The sequence below is a fragment of the Cydia splendana genome, chromosome 2, assembly GCF_910591565.1.
Source record: "Cydia splendana chromosome 2, ilCydSple1.2, whole genome shotgun sequence".
NCBI classification, from domain to species: Eukaryota; Metazoa; Arthropoda; class Insecta; order Lepidoptera; family Tortricidae; genus Cydia; species Cydia splendana.
The window spans coordinates 12,025,266-12,044,296 of NC_085961.1; the positions used below are offsets into that span (position 1 = coordinate 12,025,266).

Consider the following 19,031-nt stretch of genomic DNA (forward strand, 5'->3'; position numbering starts at 1 on the left):
GTCTTTCTTTGCCCCATAACTTTTCATTAGTACTATAGTACAATAACATAATGCGCCAGGTATTAATAGGCCCTTATATCACACTGGCGATTTGCTGGCGAGGTGAGTGTGCAGCGTTTGACGACCGGTCTGTCCTAGTGGGTAGTGACCCTGCCTAGGAAGCCGATGGTCCCGGGTTCGAATCCTGGTAAGGGCATTTATTTGTATGATGATACAGATATTTGTTTCTGAGTCATGGTTGTTTTCTATGTATTTATATATTATATATATCGTTGTCTGAGTACCCCACAACACAAGCCTTCTTGAGCTTACCGTGGGGCTTAGTTAATTTGTGTAAAAATGTCCCTTAATATTTATTTATTTATTTAAGTGTAACGAGTAGCCAGGCATGCGGGCTCGCCGGGATATCCTAGACTCCCATGAAATATGTAGGTAGGTACGTTATAATTTTCGCGTGAGTACTTAGGTGCAATTAGTGGCAGAAGTGGCCAACAGTGACGTAAGCTTGTCAGACCTGGCTTTCCTGGGTTATGACTAGTGCAGTCCCGCTTAAAAACGGCTAATAAGTAGGCAAATATCTGAAATATCTATCTATTTAACTTACAATCCATTGCTAGTTTTTGAACAAAAAAAATGTTCACCACAACACATTTATACTCCTCTAGACTCATGACCCGATTATTTTTTTTCTCGCATTGTAAAAAGGTTGTAAAATAAAACAATGTATATATTATCCAAAATCCTTGTTAATATCAACAGTATAAAATTGCAAAATGGAATGTCGTGATACATTAAAAAAATTACGTGGCATAACAAACATAGAATTCATTTGAGTACATCCTAAGTAAAACACATTCCACACAGTAGAACTTCTCTTGAAATTAGTAACTAAGGTAATTTCATGGGTATTTATTTAACTATTGAATCAACACGAAAATGTAGTTACATCTCAATTACTGGACTTAATTACTTACAGTCATGTGGGATCACTGGGGACAGGAGGGATAACATTAGACAATGGAAATATTCCCCAGTTGTTTGAACGTGGCTGATAGTAGTGCTTTTTACAATCTTGGAATCAGAATTTACCAGGCTTAGGGTACATTTTTCTATTTAACTAGATTAGTTCGAAGGTCGGCAAACTTTTGAGGAGAAGAGCTAAACGCAGAAATGACAGGTTATAGGCATCTCAAAGAGCCCCAAATGTTGTTTTCCGTGTAACACTTTAAACTCTCGCGTTTTGTACACATATTTAATTACACAAACGGGTCTACCGCGATATAATTTCATTGTTCAGTCATTGTTTCATTGTTGTTTCATTGTTTGTTGTTGTTGAACTAATTTCGGGTAGTTTAGTGGTGTTTTATTAATATCTCCGTTGACATTTGTTGGGACGTCAGTCTTTCCGTGACCACAGCTGGTGCAACTCAGCTGAAACGTCGGAATTAAAGGTAAAAACAATGAAATTATATCGCGGTAGACCCGTTTGTGTAATTAAATATTTGTTTTCCGTGGTCAAAGATCTCTTTAGCGTTAATGTTTTGGGAGACTCGAAGAGCTGCATGCGGCTCGCGAGCCGCGTTTTGTCCACCCCTGGTTAGTTTAGTTCATAGTTAAGAAAAATTGTCTAAGTTATTCTTCTGTCCCTGGATAATTCGGTATTTATTAAAGATGGCAAATTGCTATAATTATTTTTACAAGCTTTTATTTAGTTTCACCTGACCGTTGTCTGTCTGTCTGTAATCAAATCTTGCAAGTTAAATTTGATCCACTTCCCGGTTTCCGATCGAGCTGAAATTTTGCATGCATGTATAAATCGGATGATAATGCAATATTATGGTACCATCGAGCTGATCTGATGATGGAGACAGGAGGTGGCCATAGGAACTCTGTGATGATTCAGCGCAACCTAATTGTGTTAGGGGTTTTTAGAATTGTCTCGATGAGTATTAGCTGTCTGTCGTAAGAAAAGTACAGTCAGCGATAAAAGCTTGTACCAAAAATTAAATTTTTGCCAAAAACTTATTTGAATTAAAATGAAGAAATGCCAGATGTAATTAACATGGGGTTTTAAATCAGATAAGAAATCATAATAATAATGGGGTCAGATAATGTAGTAAATTTTTAAAGTAGGTAATCAATTAAAATCCTCATGATTTACATCTGGAGTTATTTTTAATGCAAAAAAAACGAAGTTTCTAATATACTTACGCCGGAGTATAAAACCAAAGTATAGTGTTCCTATCAACTCATAAGTACCTACATATTATAAATTATAAATAATATATGACTTCCGTATTGCTGGTGTAAAACAAATTCATTGAAAACCTACATCATCATCATCATCATCATCATCAGCCTACTTTCGTCCACTGCTGGACATAGGCCTCTCCTATTGCACGCCATTGAGCACGATTTGCGGCAACTCTGATCCAGCTCTTGCCAGCCGCCTTGCGAAGGTCATCGCTCCATCTAGTCTGAGGGCGTCCTACGCTACGTTTGCCGATGCGCGGTCTCCACTCGAGAACTCGTCTACCCCAACGGTTATCGGTTCTACGGCTAATATGACCGGCCCACTGCCACTTCAGCTTGCTAATCCGGTGGGCTATGTCGACGACTTTAGTTCTCTGACGGATGACTTCATTTCGAATACGATCCCTCAGAGAGACTCCGAGCATAGCCCTTTCCATAGCTCGCTGAGCGACTTTGAATTTATGGACCAGTCCTACCGTGAGTGTCCACGTTTCGGCTCCGTATGTCATCACGGGTAGGACGCACTGATTGAAGACTTTTGTCTTCAGACTTTGTGGGATTGATGACGTGAAGACTCGACGCAGCTGCCCAGCCCAGCTGTATCCTTCTATTCGACTCTTTCTCGAAGTTGTTCCTTCCTAACTGCAGTATTTGCCCGAGGTAGACGTATTCCTGAACAACCTCGAGAACAGCCCCTTGTACTGCAATAGGTCCCGGAGCAACACGTTCGTTGAACATAACTTTCGTTTTGTCCAAATTCATCCGGAGACCTATGCGTTGAGAAGAATCAGCTAGACCGGTCAGCATATGCTCTAAATCCTGCAACGTCTCAGCCATGATGACGATGTCGTCCGCAAATCGCAAGTGTGAGATGTATTCGCCATTAATGTTAATACCATGTTCCTTCCAGTCGAGCGTTTTAAACATATCCTCCAATGCATTTGTGAACAATTTGGGGGAAATCACATCCCCTTGTCTCACACCACGATGCATGGGGATAGCCTTAGTCTGCTGGTTTTAGACTTGGACGGCCATGGTAGCTGCGTCGAACAGACATCTCAACCATCTCATATCGCCAGTCGACTTGGCATCGCTGCAGGGAATCCAGAACAGCCCAGACTTCAATGGAGTCAAAGGCTTTCTCATAGTCCACAAATGCTAAGCACAGGGGCCGATTATACTCTTCAGTCTTCTGTATAATCTGCCGCACTGTGAAGATGTGGTCTATGGTGCCGTATCCTCCTCGAAATCCGGCCTGCTCCGGTGGCTGAAATTCGTCGAGTCTTCGTGCTAGGCGGTTCGTGATGACCCTCGAAAACAGCTTGTAGATGTGGCTTAGGAGCGAAATGGGTCAGTAGTTCTTCAATAGGGCCTTATTTCCCTTTTTGAAGAACAGCACGACAACACTCCTACTCCACACCTCTGGAGTTCTCCCATCGAAGAGAACGGCGGTAAAGATGTTCTGGAGCTCCTTCAGTGCAGGTTTGCCTCCCGCTTTCAGAAGCTCTGTTGTAACGCCGTCCTCGCCGGGGGCTCTTCCATTTTTTAGCTGTCTGAGGGCCATCTCGATTTCGTCAGTGCTGATTTCTGGCAAGTCTTCGGTAAAGTGGCGGATCAATGTGGCTCTAGAATCCTCATTTTCGGGATCTGGTTGAGATGCATGCGAGGCGTATAGCTGGCCATAGAAGGATTCGAGTTCTGAGAGAATCCCCGACCGGGACGATACAACAGCCCCACCAGTTGTGGTCAGCTTCGTCAGGTGGCTTCTTCCAAGGGACTGGACAAAAACTTTTGACCCCCGATTCTGCTCAATCGCTTGCTCAATGAAGCGTGTATTGGCGCACCGGAGGTCACGTCGTACTAGTTTGCCAATCCTCTTGTTTAGAGCCTGTCGCTCTGACGAAGTGGCAGGTGGGTCTTCCCGTCGTACCTTCATGAGCCTGAGGGTTTCCTCCGAAAGCTTCGACCTCCCGGCTTTACGCTGTACTTCGCAAAATCTCGTACCTTCATCCCTGAGGATTCCAACCACATTCTTGAGGGTCTGGTTTATGTCAACGGCATTTGTGGTTTCCACGGCCTAACCTAAAACCTACATCGAAACCTGCTATTTATTACTATAAAGGAACCAAAGTATCTTCCAACAATATTTTATTAGTCGTATAAAATTGTCTTTAATGGATCTTTGTCCTACAAAGAAACAAAAAGCAACTTTATACTCACTTTAATAGGATCGCTATAAATGGAAAAGGAACAAATACTTAAATACTTCATTCATCGGTCAACACCCTTGCTCATATTTCATGTTTTGTCGATTATGGTGCTTTCTATTACGACAGCGACACTTCAGCGCAGTGTCCGCAAATAATCTTTTGCTTGAAAATGGCTCATATTTTGTATGATGCACATTTTATTATGACACATTTATTTTGGCTTAAATTGTACATGTTTATTTCCGCGCAAGTGTGATGAAAAACACCGTGTGTTTTTATAATAAAATTGTAAACTAGTCATATAATCGGAGGGTATATGGAGGTATACCAACGGGAGGTCCACCGTAACAATCTTGACCATAACTTCCGTATTGCACAAGGTCTCGATCGCGCACATGGGCGAAATTTTTTCAAAGGCTTTGAACTCTATCAAAAGTATATAAAGTTCAAAATGTGAACAGAAACGTGTTCCCACTGCCCGTTAAAGAGTTAAAATTGAAACCGTATTCGCGTCGGTCTCGGTCAGGCCTTCCAGGGCGGCTTGGGCCCGCTGTGGTTGAGGCCGCGGCGCGCGCGGCGCTCGGGGCGGTCGCTCGTGGGCTCCTCGTGCGGCGACCCCGAGCGCTCCGTGCTGTCCAGCGCCGGCGGCTTCGACAGCAGCTGTTCAAACATGCCACAATGTTACACGTTATAGATCGATGTAACGATCATTCACTTTAAAACTGGTCAGTTAAGGTCGGATATTGCCTGATACGTCTTCAAATTTTACCAGAATCGTCGACAGTAACCGCACATGGGGCCAGAGCCTCTCGTGTAATGGTTGTTGAATGCCATACTATCATTATTAATTAATCTGGGCGCCTGGCAGCTGTCTAGCGGTGGGTGTGGGAGTGGATGGGCAACAAAGTGGTTGTAAAATCAATTGAAGGTGTGCAATTTATAGAGCTCTGTGTTTGGTGTGATATACTAGCTAATTATGTATTTAATTCAAATATAACAATGCCAGGCGTTTTATTTGGGGGAAAAGTAGTGCCAGGCGATGAAAATATACAATCACTTGTGCACCTGCAGGAAGATCACGAGCAAATTGCACTCGCCTCACAATCTATGCGTAAAGCAATTGTGAGTACAAACTCCCCAAATAAAACGCCTGGCATTGTTATATTTGAAGTAAATACATAATTAGCTATTATATCACACCAAACACAGAGCTCTATAAATTGCACACCTTCAATTGATTTTACAACCACTTTGTTGCCCATCCACTCCCACACCCACCGCTAGACAGCTGCCAGGCGCCCGGATTAATTAATAATGATAGTATGGCATACTAACTAGAGGGATTTCGTTGCTCTATTAATTGCATACCTATTGCCGTGGCTAGCTCTTAGACCAAATGAACATATCGATCGATACTTGATCTAAACGACAGGTATCAACATTTGAGTCAGAAATGCCAATAAGATTCAGTTCCCGGTCTGGATGGACGGTTTTCGTCAAGTTACGTAAATTCTTTGAGTTTATCCGCCGCCGCATTTGCTCGGTAATCTTTTATAATTAACTAACAATAAGTAGGAAACTAATAAGCTAAATTGACAAAATGGTACTTACCAACTTAACGTAGTGTTGAAGCTCGTGGTCGGATAGTCCATCCAAGTTAAGTGGGTCGCGGTCGCGGTCGCGGCGCGGCGGCAGCGACAGCGGCGGGACCTTCCCTGCGAACTCAGGCGCCGGCGTCGACGCTGAAATATTTACAATATTTATCAAAGTGCATCCAGATCTGGCGACTGAACCGCTAGGTCGCTGATCGAAAAGTTGCTCCTCATCTCGTAATACAATATGAGCCGGCCACATCTCCTATTTCATTATGATACGCACATGCTGTAGTAGCACATTGCCAGATTATATAGTTTTCTTGATAGAAACATGATAAATAGTGATCGGTAACGTTTTAATTTCATGGCAGCGTTGTTGAGTTAAAGGAATCTGTAAAATAAAATTCAGCTGAAATTATTAATTAAGGTTAATAACCTTTAGATGAACCTTAATTGACCGTCTCCTTTAAAATTGAATTCACTTTCCTTACTTTAACTCGACCACGCTGCCATGAAATTAAAACGTTGTTACCGATCACTAATGATAAATCGCAAGCGTAACCGAGCGAATCAACATGACCATCGACATATACGATGATAATAGTACTTTTAAAATAATGTAAACGAATAAAACCACGACAGTCAGTTGTGTAGTCGTATCCACTCACCCGCCACCACTCATGCGTTGGTCAGACCTAGTCAAAAGTGCATTCAATGAACCACTCCATGAATGTACAAGAAGGGCTACAGTACGGGAGGAATGGCGACGGATTGTGAAGCTTGCCACCGGCCCTGATATGACGACCACTCTGACAAAAGTGTGACGACAAAGAAGATCTACTCACCCGAGTCCCTGGTGTGGTCGAGCGGCTCCTGGCCGCTGGTGAGGATCCGCACGGCCTGCCGCCACTGCTGCTGCATCACGCCGTGCAGCTGCGTCGCGATCTGCCCGCGCCGCCGCCGGTGGGACTCCAGCTTACTCTACACATTGTTCAACAAATAAGTACATACGAGTACCCACACCATAAATCTTCAATTAGTAAGAAATTTACCTCCAATAAGCCGATTTTTTCACTGGCCTGGGCCAGCTGTAGTCGATACAATTTTATCTCTTCTTTTTGTTTCTCTTCCAGAACTTTAATCTCCAATTTGTGTCTGAAACAATGAAAAATTTTAGAAATAGTTTTAGCACTTTAGGACATAAGTAAAAGACAGAAATATAAGAAACCAAGAGAACCTACTAAATGGGCCACTACACTTTTCTTGCAGGTATGCCACGCCACTCACTATTTTTTTTGGCCGTGGAATCGCCAGAAGTTGCCGCTCAGCCTACTCTATTAACTGCATCTTACCTACCATGTCTTTCAACTAACTGGTTGCAACATATCTTTTAAAGAAATCCAGTATGCAACTCGCGATCCAGATCCATTGCATCCTAGTGCATAACTAGTGAAAGTATTTGGTGTAAAAAAGAAACTCACTGCTCCTCGATGCTCGCGACCTGCCTATTGAACGTTTCCAGCATGGCGCATTCTTTGCCCCTCGCGTCATTCTCCAGGTCCCGCTCAGCGTGTTCCAGCTGCTGCTGGAACTCCTGCAGCTTGGCCAGAACAGCATCCTCTAACTGCTTCTGGTAGTGACACTTTAGCTCGTTCTTCTGGAGCTCCAACTGTTTCCGTAGCGACTTCACTTCAGCATCGAGGTTGTCCTGAACAATAGATGGAGAACTATATAATTATACTTTTTTTTGCATTAGAAAAAGGGTAAACAATCTTGACGTGTCTTTTCATTGAGAAACACTTTTGAAAAATAATTCACAGCAAATATGTAGCAATGAAAGAGCATATAACCATTTACATTCTTTTGGTTTCATATGTAATAGTTACTGTTTTTTTAAACACGCTTTCCAATAAAAAGATACGTCAAGATTGTTTACTCTTTTTATACTCGTAATCCAAATAAAACGAAGTATAGTTAACGCAACTGTGCTACTGTCACAATACAAGAAAAATCTTTACTATAATTAGTTACCAGCACATAATTTTAATTGAAATGCTGACTGCATAGAATCTTCAGAACAAATTATATTATATTCTTTGTCAACTATCACCAGTTTTTAGTATCACTTTTCTAGGCTAGTTGAGGATTGAAGTAAAAGATATATATTTATAAACAGGAATTACTTCTCGATATTATTTCCACTTTGGTCAAGCTCTACTAAACTAACTTAATAAATTAATTTTATGTATTATTACATAAAACTCCCTGGTTATCCAGGGACCGTTACCGGTATAACTAAAAATCTAAATATCACATAGCATTCACAATATTATTGCTATTCTAGGATAGTATTTAGGTAAGGATAATAATTAATAATTGATAAGATTAGGTAAATTAAATGCAAAAATATACATATACAACCGAGATACCGAAATTCAATATGGTTAGTTTATATGAAAAATATACCGGTATTCGGTCCCTGGTAATAACCAGTGATCATACTTTTTCCAGCATTTTTTGTGCGATGACGTCAAATGACACATGACAGCGACCAAATCATATTTTCTGTATTTCCGATTTGTTTAATACGCTATTTTATTTTTATTTTTGATTTTATTTGATTCTTGGTTCAAACAATTTAATATGGGGCACTACTGAATGCACCAAAAATGCTGGAAAAAGTAAGATCACTGGTAATAACACTGTAACATACGCATTTATTGAGCAGGTCGCTACATTGGTCCTGTTTATCGGCCAGCTGCCGCTCCAGCACGGTGGAGCGGCCGCGCTCCTCGTTTATCTTGGTCCTCAGAAGGTCCCTCTCTTGATGTACGAGCGCCGTTTCTTCGTCGATGGACTGCAGTCGTTGGGACAGCTCGTCTATTTTTTGCTTTGATTCGTTGTGATCCGATTTTTCCTATAACGTAATAATCCATGTTATAATATATTTTTTTCTTAATCTATTGCATGGTACAACAAACAATGGGCTAGAAGCAAAATGTATACCTAATTTATGTATGTTTTACTTTAGTTTATCCATAGTCTCCTAGTGTAAGCCCATTTGGAGAAAGCAATTACTAGTAAAGCATCAAAAAGGGCTAGAGAATATACAGTACTGTACTATTACTTCTTCTGTAGTTAAAATTAAATTCAAACATTAGGATTAAACTAAGTGTTAGATTGTATGCTAGCAGAAACAATGTGAATGATTTATTTTTCAGATATTGGGTTAGCAATTGTGTTAAAGAAGATAATTACCAATACTACTCAGTACCGTCTTTACCATAAGGGCACACGGGGCCCATGCCCAGGGCCCCCATCCTCAGGGGGACAGACAGTAACAGTATATTTGAATACCCATAATAAATAGAAGATCATAGTAGGCAAATGTTAGTTTAAACAGCTTTCTTTACTTTACAAAAGGGCCCCAAATTCTTATGTGCCCAAAGGCCCCAGCGTAGTTTAAGACGGCCCTGATACTTCTACCCACCTTTTCCAACACATCCTCTAAGTTTTTAACACAATCTGTTGACTGTTTATTCAATCGCATGACCGTCTCATAGTTTTCCTTCAATGCCTGTATTTCCATGTCCTTGCTTGCTAAAAGCTGATCTTTGCTGGCCAGCGCACTCTCCGTGCTGGCCCTGACCTGCTTCATTTCCAGGTTGAGTTGCTTGCACTTGTCTTGGTAATCATGGGCTAAGTCTAGGGCTTTGTACAGCTCGGATTCAAAATGGCTAGTTTTCTGTAAATTAAAGCATAGAAGAAAATAAGGAAAACATAAGAATCTCCCTATATGCTGGAAGGCCTATAAAGTGAACAATTTTGTTTGTCTATTTGCCAGAGAGAAATCATATATGCAAGAGTGATAGAGAGGCAGAAAACAAAAATTTGATTTTTAGGGGTATGGAGAAAACTGTGCAGCTTATGATGATAAAATAAAGGAATTTCGAATTTTCTGATTTTGTTTGTCAAAGAACATGGAAAAATAATTAAGAGCAAAATCATATACCCAGCACAACAAATTAACAATGAAAAAGTATTGAAATACCTTCTGTGCTGCATCAGCAACAGCTTTAAAGTTGTCAACCTCCCGCATCATCTTGTCCAATGCAGCCTTGTGGCGCTCCTCGGCCCGGTCCAAGCTGCTAGTGAGCTTCAGCCATGCCTCCCGGAGCTTGGATATGGCCTCGTCCTTACTGTGATCTACTTTGACAGCAACTGCCAGCTTCTCTTGCTGCTCCAGTAGTTTCTTTTGTAATTGTTGGATTATGGATTCACAATGCTAAAATAATAAAGTATATTTTAAGATTAATATTTTTGTTCTACTAATTATTTTAGGAAATAAAAATGTTTTGGGAAAATTAAAAATAAATAACTGACTCAGGTACAAAGTAAGTATTGCAAATGGGCTTTGAAGCTTATTTACTCCGTCCCTAGGCAATTTACAGGGAGTATTATCCAGATTCTGTACAAATTTTGTACTAAACTGACAGATTACTCTAATAAATTGGGGTAATCCAACTGTCATTATAGTATCTGGGAATTCTGGGATATAAAAACAAACAATAATTAAATGGGTCAAAATATTTTTTTTGTCTTGTTCTTTGTCCCCAAAAAATGTGATGGAGTGAAGCTTTTTGTATGAGAAGAAATTTCGTTTTTAAATTTTATTGTGTAAAATATAATCTACAACTAGAAATACATGCAATAGCACTTGACTTTTTTTATTTAGTTGATAGAAGACACATATACAAGTGTGACAAAGTGGTCAGAAACAAGACAGCAAAAAAAATTTTGACCCAAATACACAAAAGACAGATTATTAGAATTTACTTGCCTCTCTTTTTAGTTTTTCCTCTTCTAACTTTGCATTTTCCATCCTGTCCCCCTTGTCCCTTTTTTCACCCCACATCTCACTTAAGCTCAACAAATCTGTGTCTATAGTGTCAATGTACTTGTTGCGAAACTCACTCAATTTCAAACCATCTTTAGCCTCTGGAAAAGGTCTCATTTGTGGCATTTTGAACTCATCTTTTTTAGGAGACAAGGAGTGACTTGTGTCTGCCATAGAATTTTGAGAATGACTTCCAAAGTTTTTGGACTTGTATTGCTCCAACACCTTTGAGGCTCTATCATAGATTTTATTACTAGAAGGACGGAATGTGTCTGAATAAGGTTGAGGTTTCTTCGGAGTTGATGTAACTTGGATTTCTTTAGAATCCATGAAATTTAATTTTCTGCTGGAAGGAGATCTTGTTTCATTTGTCAAGGGTCGGCACTTCTGGCTTTCTAATGCCAATTTTTCATTTGCCTCTGCAACATACTGTGATCTAACATTGCTTGAGGCTGGCTTGTCAGTCGTGTCAGTGTTATTCTTAACCAGGTATATATATTTATCTAATATGTTACTGGATACAATTCTACCACTCGGAAGTTTGATATCATCAACACCCATTTTCTGGTCCATCTTTCTTGTCATGTAATCACCTGTAGCTTTGATAACATTCTCTGGGCTAAGAGAGGTTTCATTTTTTATTTTAGATTCAGGTATTTCATATGACTCAACTTTAGTCAAAAATTCATCAATTTCATGTAATAGTAATTTATCATTTTTCTTGCTAGGTGTGGATACAATACTGCTAATGTCTCCGTCCATACTTATTGTGTCATTTGCTGATGATTTATCAGGAATATCTTTGAATTTTAACGGTGGTATATGTGTCGTGCCGATCGAGTCTAAACTTGTAAGGGACCAGTCACGTTTTCTATCCCTTCTATTTAATACCTTTCGTCGCCGTCGGCGTGGGAACGTAAAGCACTTACGGTCGAGACTCCGGCTGTCAAAGCTTTCTGTCTCACAACTTTTACGTCTTCCTCCGAAACTAGAAATACTCTCGTTAGTACTTAACTCTAAACTTTCTAACCTATTTTCAAGAGAGTGCACTTGGTCCACGAGTTTCCCCAATACTTGAGCAGTGCAAGACGGCTTATGCACGACAGTTCTAGAGGAATCTAGAAGTGATCCTTCGGAGCCTGAACTTGGCACAAGGAAGAAATTCGGCGGGATAAGCAAAAGAATATCGGTATCGTCGGTCTCACTCATCACAGCAGTTTTGATGGCGTAGTCTAGAGTTTAAAACTGATGCCATCCTTTAGCGCTCACTCAAAGAAATCAGATTTTATTACTTTGAATCGTTTTAATTTAAGATTAAAATAAACTGTTTTTAACGCAACACAACCGTTTTCTGATGTTGTTTGTTGTATTGTTTGTACGTACATGGTTTGACTGACAATTCAACAGCCAACCAAATCCAATCAAAGTTTGACACCAACTTCAATATTGCCATGTGTAAAAAAGCGATGTGATGTCTAATTATCCTTATATATAAACGCGAGCGGCTTTGACGGTAGAAACAAATTAAATTATGCTCAATCGAAAGAGCTTGAAAAAATATCACTTTTGAATCGAGAACATATATCCGCAAAATTCGTATTGTCGCGTATTTTGCATTTAAAAGTGAAAAAATTTCGACAAACAATACTAAAGGCTCAATTTGTTGGTTGACATTTGACAGCTATGCGTTGCGTTTAGAAACTGCAAACATGCTTACAAGTTAGGTTGGTCGTTTTTTTTTTAATAAAAAGCAAGACGAATATTACTGTTTATTTGATGACTTTCCGGTATGTATAATGGTTATTATTTGCATTAAGTTTCGTTTCATATGGATATGTATACCGGTATAATTATTACATAAATTAGTTTTTAAGCCAGAACGTGCGATAGTCTGTTACGGCTTTTAAGACGATAGCAACACTGCCTAGACGTCAACGACGGCTGTTATTCGAAAATACTTTATCCGGTACTCCAGACGTGATAAAAACCTGTTAAATAGTGTATTGTGTGTGTTAACAATAAAAAATAGTCACCGAACATAGTGCAAAGTGCAAACGCCATCGTAACGTAACGAGATTTGAACTTCAAAGCGTTCCATGGGTGTATTGTGTTTAGTATAAACATCGGTCTCTCAGTTGTATTTTAATATTTCAGAATGATTCCAAATATTCTTACATGTCAAGGCACTACTAGCTACCTGGAAATGCAAGTGAAAGCAACCTTGAAGCAGCTGTGATAAACTAATAAGTGAGCGAGATGAAAATGACGTTGTTCAAAGAAACTTTGAGTTAAGTGCCAGCTGACTGTAACACACTCTAATTAAGTACATTGCCAGTGTGAAACAGTGCAAAAAGCTACAGTGTATTGTGGACATATTTAATAACTGTGCTTTAGACTATGAATCAAATTTGAGGTGTATCGGTGAATTGGAAAGTCAACTGCATAAAGCTAATAAGTTATCTCCGGAGTCAATGTAAGTTGAATATAAGATTAAATATAATAAGATATATAGATAGTATATATGTCGCAGTCAAAAGTGTGAACTGGTCAAAAGAACTTTTAACCGACAAAAACAGGCAAAACTGCTTTTGACTGAGCATGTTGGTCAAAAGTAGTTATACCTGAAAATCATTGGTTAATAGTAATTGTGTTGTGACTGTTACTATCAGTCAAAAGTACTCGCAGAGATAGGTAGGTTAGGGTTATTTTTTTGCTACGCCCAAAAAACGAAACTGTTCCCAGAGATAGGTAGGTTAGGGTTATTTTTTTTTTGCTACGCCCTAAAAACGAAACTGCTGCCAGAAATAGGTATGATTTTCAGGTAAAACTACTTTTGACCAACATGCTCAGTCAAAGCAGTTTTGCCTGTTTTTGTTGGTTAAAAGTTCTTTGGCCAGTTCACACTTTTGACTGCAACAGGTTGGGCTGGACATATGGCAAGGGAAGGTAAAGATAAGTGGGATAGAGAGGAAGCGGAATGGTATCCTAGAGATGGAAAAAGGAGAGAAGGGAGACCAATAATGAGGTGGTCGGATGACATAAAGAAGCATGCGGGACCTAATTGGATAGGGACGGCAAGGGATAGAGAGCTGTGGAGAGAGCTGGGGGAGGCCTATGCCAAGAAGGCAGACTGAAATAATTATTAAAAAGCAATGACATAAAAATTATTTAATAAAGTTACTAAGGAAAAAATATTGAAACTAATTGATATAAATGAAATGTGAATTTATTTAAATGTAATATTTAATTTTTTGGTCAATAAAGGCTATTCTATTCTATTCTATTCTAATTTGACAGGTGACAACAAAAAAAATATTAATTCCTGCTAAAATTTCAGAGTCATAGTGAAGCATAGTACATAGTACCAAAACAAGGTTGATTTTTAGGGTTCTGTAGCCAAAGGGTAAAAACGGGACCCCTATTACGAGGACTCCAATATGTTATTAGATCAAAACAAATTATTTTCAGAAAATATTTAATTTAGGCTTAGGGATGGCGAGGCTCCATAAACCTTCAGTAAGTAGTGCATAAGTATCCTTGGAAAAATTCGACCTATGCCGCCGTGGGTGGCCCGGTGGCAGAATGGCACAGGCACCTGCTGCAATAGCAGAGGACGCTGCTTTGATTCCAGCCTAGGGCACTGGAGGCCTTGGTCACTTTTTAGGGTTGCGTACCCATAGGGTAAAAACGGGACCCTATTAAATATTAAGACTCTGCTGTCCGTCTGTCTGTCACCAGGCTGTATCTCAAGATCTCATGAACCGTGATAACTAGATTAACTAGACAGTTTCAATTTTCACAAATGATGTATTTCTGTTGCCGCTATAACAACAAATACTAAAAACAAATTAAAGAAATATTTAAGCAGGGCCAATGCAATGCTAGGCTGGAGGTGGCAAACAAGCATACAAGGCTGTTAATGCCGATGGTAAGTGGGAGTTTAGACTAGACCTCTGCTTCTCCAAGGGACTCACATTGCTGACCGAGTAAATTTTTATTAATATGTTTTAATATGACATGTTGGTGGCAAACAAGCATACAAGGCTGTTAATGCCAATGGTAAGTGGGAGTTTAGACTAGACCTCTGCTTCTCCAAGGGACTCACATTGCTGACCGAGTAAATTTTTATTAATATGTTTTAATATGACATGTTGGTGGCAAACAAGCATACAAGGCTGTTAATGCCGATGGTAAGTGGGAGTTTAGACTAGACCTCTGCTTCTCCAAGGGACTCACATTGCTGACCGAGTAAATTTTTATTAATATGTTTTAACATGGCATGTTGGTGGCAAACAAGCATACAACTCATACAAGGCTGTTAATGCCGATGGTAAGTGGGAGTTTAGACTAGACCTCTGATTCTCCAAGGGACTCACATTGTTCACCGAGTAAATTTTTATTAATATGTTTTAATATGACATGTTGGTGGCAAACAAGAATACAAGGCTGTTAATGCCGATGGTAAGTGGGAGTTTAGATTAGACCTCTGCTTCTCCAAGGGACTCACATTGTTGACCGAGTAAATTTTTATTAATATGTTTTAATATGACATGTTGGTGGCAAACAAGAATACAAGACTGTTAATGCCGATGGTAAGTGGGGGTTTAGACTAGACCTCTGCTTCTCCAAGGGACTCACATTGCTGACCGGTTACAAATCTATTACACTCATACTAGGGTTCCGTACCTGAAGGGTAACTAAAAAACGGGAACCTATTAGCGATTCCGACTCACACTTGGCCGGTTTTTCTTAGTAGGTATATGACATTTATTTCAGTTTTACTTCATTGTCCGTCTGTCTGTCTGTCTGTCTGTCTGTCACCAGGCTGTATCTCATGAACCGTGATAGGCCTAGGCAGTTGAAATTTTCACAGATGATGTATTTCTGTTACCGCTATAACAACAAATACTAAAAAGTATGGAACCCTTCGTGCGCGAGCACTTGCCCGGTTTGACATTTCAGGCTCCGTCACACAGGCGCGTTTCGCGTGCGGCGCGTGAGCGGGGCGCGCCGCTTTTTCATATAAAACGCTCAGGCCCGGCTCTGAAATCGCGCCGGTGTGACGGAACCTTTATTTCAGTTTACTCCACTGTCCCTCTGTCACCAGGCTGTATCTCATGAACCGTGATAGCTAGACAGTTGAAATTTTCACACATGATGTACAGTAGAGTCCGGTTAGTACGACTTCGCATATAACAACCAACCGCTTATAGCGACGTAATTATAGGCACTTGGTTGGTTTTAGTACAAGCTACTATGAAAGTACAACCGTTTATTACGACTCCGCTTATAACGACCAACAGCTTTTAACGACGGAAATTGACACAAAATCCGTCCGTCAAGTCCGGTTACAACGACGAGCGACGTAGTTTTTACAAATAAATTGTTGGTAAGAAGCTTACTCCGTCCCGCGCACCCAACTCCCTCGCCCCTTTGCCTATACGCAGTAAGATGAAATCGTCATCTGACTTTACGTAATCTTGCAAACTAAATAAAACCCAATTCCCAATATTCAATTGAGCTTAAACCTCACGTACATAATTATGTATGTAAGTTGGATGACAATGCAATATTTTGGTAACTTCGAGCTGATCTGATGCTGGACACAGGAGGTGGCCATAAGAACTGTGTCATAAACAGACATCGTACATTTTCCAGCATTTTTGGTGCAGCAGAGTGGTGTTAACGGAATTAGTATAGATCTGAATTATGGTAAATTAAGGTTAATATTAACGTAATTAACGCTAATTAATCATTAGGGTTGAAATTATTTATACCAATTCCGTTAACACCACTCCGCTGCACCAAAAATGCTGGAAAATGTACGATCACTGGTCATAAAACAACGCATCCTAATTGAGTTTGGGTTGAAATGTTTGACAAAAAAACTTATTTAATATTTGATTGTCGATGTACGATTGTCATCTTGATTAGATTCCTTTTTATTTTACGGGATTCGAGTAATTTGCGGATGATTGAGTGAGTACGCGTGTGTGTGGCTTCTTCTAAGTCTAACTAAACACACAATTCTATGCATTTAAGACAAAGTGTTGAAATATAAAAGTGTTGTAAATAAATATTTTAATGGAAATGTTTTTTTTTTCTTTGATTGTTGCATAAGTATTAATAAATACAAAATTATGTAATTATTTTGATTAAAAAAATATTAATATTGGCAGTTCGTTTAGTACGACGTCCGGTTAGTACGACCTAATATCACCGGTCCCTTGGGCGTCGTTATAACCGGACTCTACTGTATTTCTGTTGCCGCTATAACAACAAATATTAAAAAGTGTTCCGTTCTTGATAGGTGAGTCCGACTCGCACTTATTCAGTTTTTTTTTGTAAACGAATTTAATATTAACGGATAGGCATTAATATTAAAGAATGAAATAGTAGTGATAATTTCCATACTTTCACTTTAGTGCCATGAAGGGTAGGTACAAAAGGGTTCCCTCTTTTGAGATTGGAAAGTGGGCTAGGTTATAAATGCGGCCTTCACAGAACCGATCTGCGACCAGAAAAGTGGGTCAGGTTAGAACTGTGATCCTTACAGAACCGAACTGCTACCAGAAAAGCGGATTAGGTTTTTTTAATTACATATTTGTTTTTAGATATAATTATCGGAATAGTAAATTTTTCGAGTTATGATTGTATGTTACGGATTTAAAGTTTTCTGAGATGAGATAGGTTTGTAACCGCCTTGATGAAGGTAATAGTAATAGTAGTAATAGTAATAGCCTTTATTTCATGCGTTTTTGTTATTTTTACACTTTCATTGTTGTTACATTTATTAATTAAATTTTATTTGTTTTTCAATTTATTTTGTTCATTTGCATGCCGCGTGTGCGGAAAAGGCCTCCCCCAGTGTCTCCCATTCCTTCCTATTCTGTGCTGTTCTCCACCAATATCTGTCGAAATTTCTTAGCTCATCTCTCCATCTTGTATTCGGTTTTTTCTGTTTTCTCGGTGTGTCTATTAGTAACCATTCTGTGACATGTTTGGTCCACCGGTTATCTGTAGTACGACATATATGGCCAGCCCAGGCCCATTTACGCTTTTTTATTGTATGTATTACATCTTTTACCCCAGTTTTCTCTCTTATAGTGTCATTTCTGATTCTGTCTTTAATTTTAATTTTTAACATGGACCGTTCCATTGCCCTTTGACAAATTTTCAGTTTATGTGTGTGTTTCTTGATGGGGCTCCAGGTTTGGGCACCGTAGGTTAAGGTAGGTAGGACAGCAGTATCAAATACTTTTTTCTTAATGGCCATCGACATGTCACTCTTTAGAATTGATTTTAGAGACCAGTATTTTTTCCACGCTTTGCTAATTCTGTAGTCTACTTCCTTGTCGAGTCTGTCTTTGAAGGAAACCATTTGTCCCAGGTATGTGAAATCTTCAGCATATTCCATATTGTTTCTTCCAAGCTTCATTGGTATTTTATCTCCGTTAGTAATAATTTTGCATTTTTTCATGTTCATTGCTAAACCTGCTTCCTTGCATGCTGTGTCAAATTCCAAGATCATTTCCTCCAGTATTTTTGGTTTTTCGGCCACAATTAAGACGTCATCCGCAAATCGTAGGTTATTTATGTACTTCCCATTGATATTTATACCTTTGTTTTCCCATTCCAGTACTTTAAAGATGGCCTCCAGGCATGCGTTGAACAATGTCGGAGAAATAGGGTCTCCTTGCTTTACGCCTTTTTGCAACCAGAATGGCTCACCATATTTATCGGTTTTTATTCTGGCCTTGCTATGTTGGTATATCCGTTTTAGTATGTTGACATATTTTACCTCTAGGCCCTGTTCTTCAAGTGTTTTGAATAGAAATGTATGTTCTATCGAGTCGAAGGCCTTTGTAAAATCTATAAACGCAATGTATATATCTTTATTTTGGTACTCTGTGCCTCTCTCTATAAGTTGGTTAAGCGTATGTAGATGATCCATTGTGCTGTAATTTGACCGAAATCCAGCTTGTTCCACTGGCTGGTGTTCTTCTAGTGTATTTTGTATTCTTTTGGTCATCACTGTCATGAATAGTTTATAGACGCAGGATATGATACTTATAG

The 19,031-nt window shown here is 39.4% G+C and overlaps 2 protein-coding genes and 1 long non-coding RNA gene across 3 annotated transcripts in view; all 3 read right to left on the reverse strand.

The window, feature by feature from the left end:
• The window catches only part of LOC134804118 (uncharacterized), an 805,015-nt gene that overhangs the window by 739,010 nt on the left and 46,974 nt on the right, over positions 1-19,031 (reverse strand). The gene's annotated exons all lie outside the window — the stretch shown is intronic.
• LOC134803971 (uncharacterized) overlaps positions 1-19,031 on the reverse strand; it is a 460,442-nt gene that overhangs the window by 117,887 nt on the left and 323,524 nt on the right. The gene's annotated exons all lie outside the window — the stretch shown is intronic.
• On the reverse strand, positions 729-12,269 carry LOC134803872 (centrobin). The gene is made up of 9 exons (XM_063776700.1): positions 10,899-12,269; positions 10,110-10,343; positions 9,549-9,803; positions 8,772-8,975; positions 7,540-7,766; positions 7,111-7,213; positions 6,904-7,039; positions 6,075-6,205; positions 729-5,123 (listed from the first exon to the last, which is right to left on the reverse strand). The coding sequence occupies exons 1-9, from the start codon at positions 12,162-12,164 to the stop codon at positions 4,986-4,988; spliced, it is 2,694 nt and encodes an 897-aa protein (XP_063632770.1). The 5' UTR covers positions 12,165-12,269; the 3' UTR covers positions 729-4,985.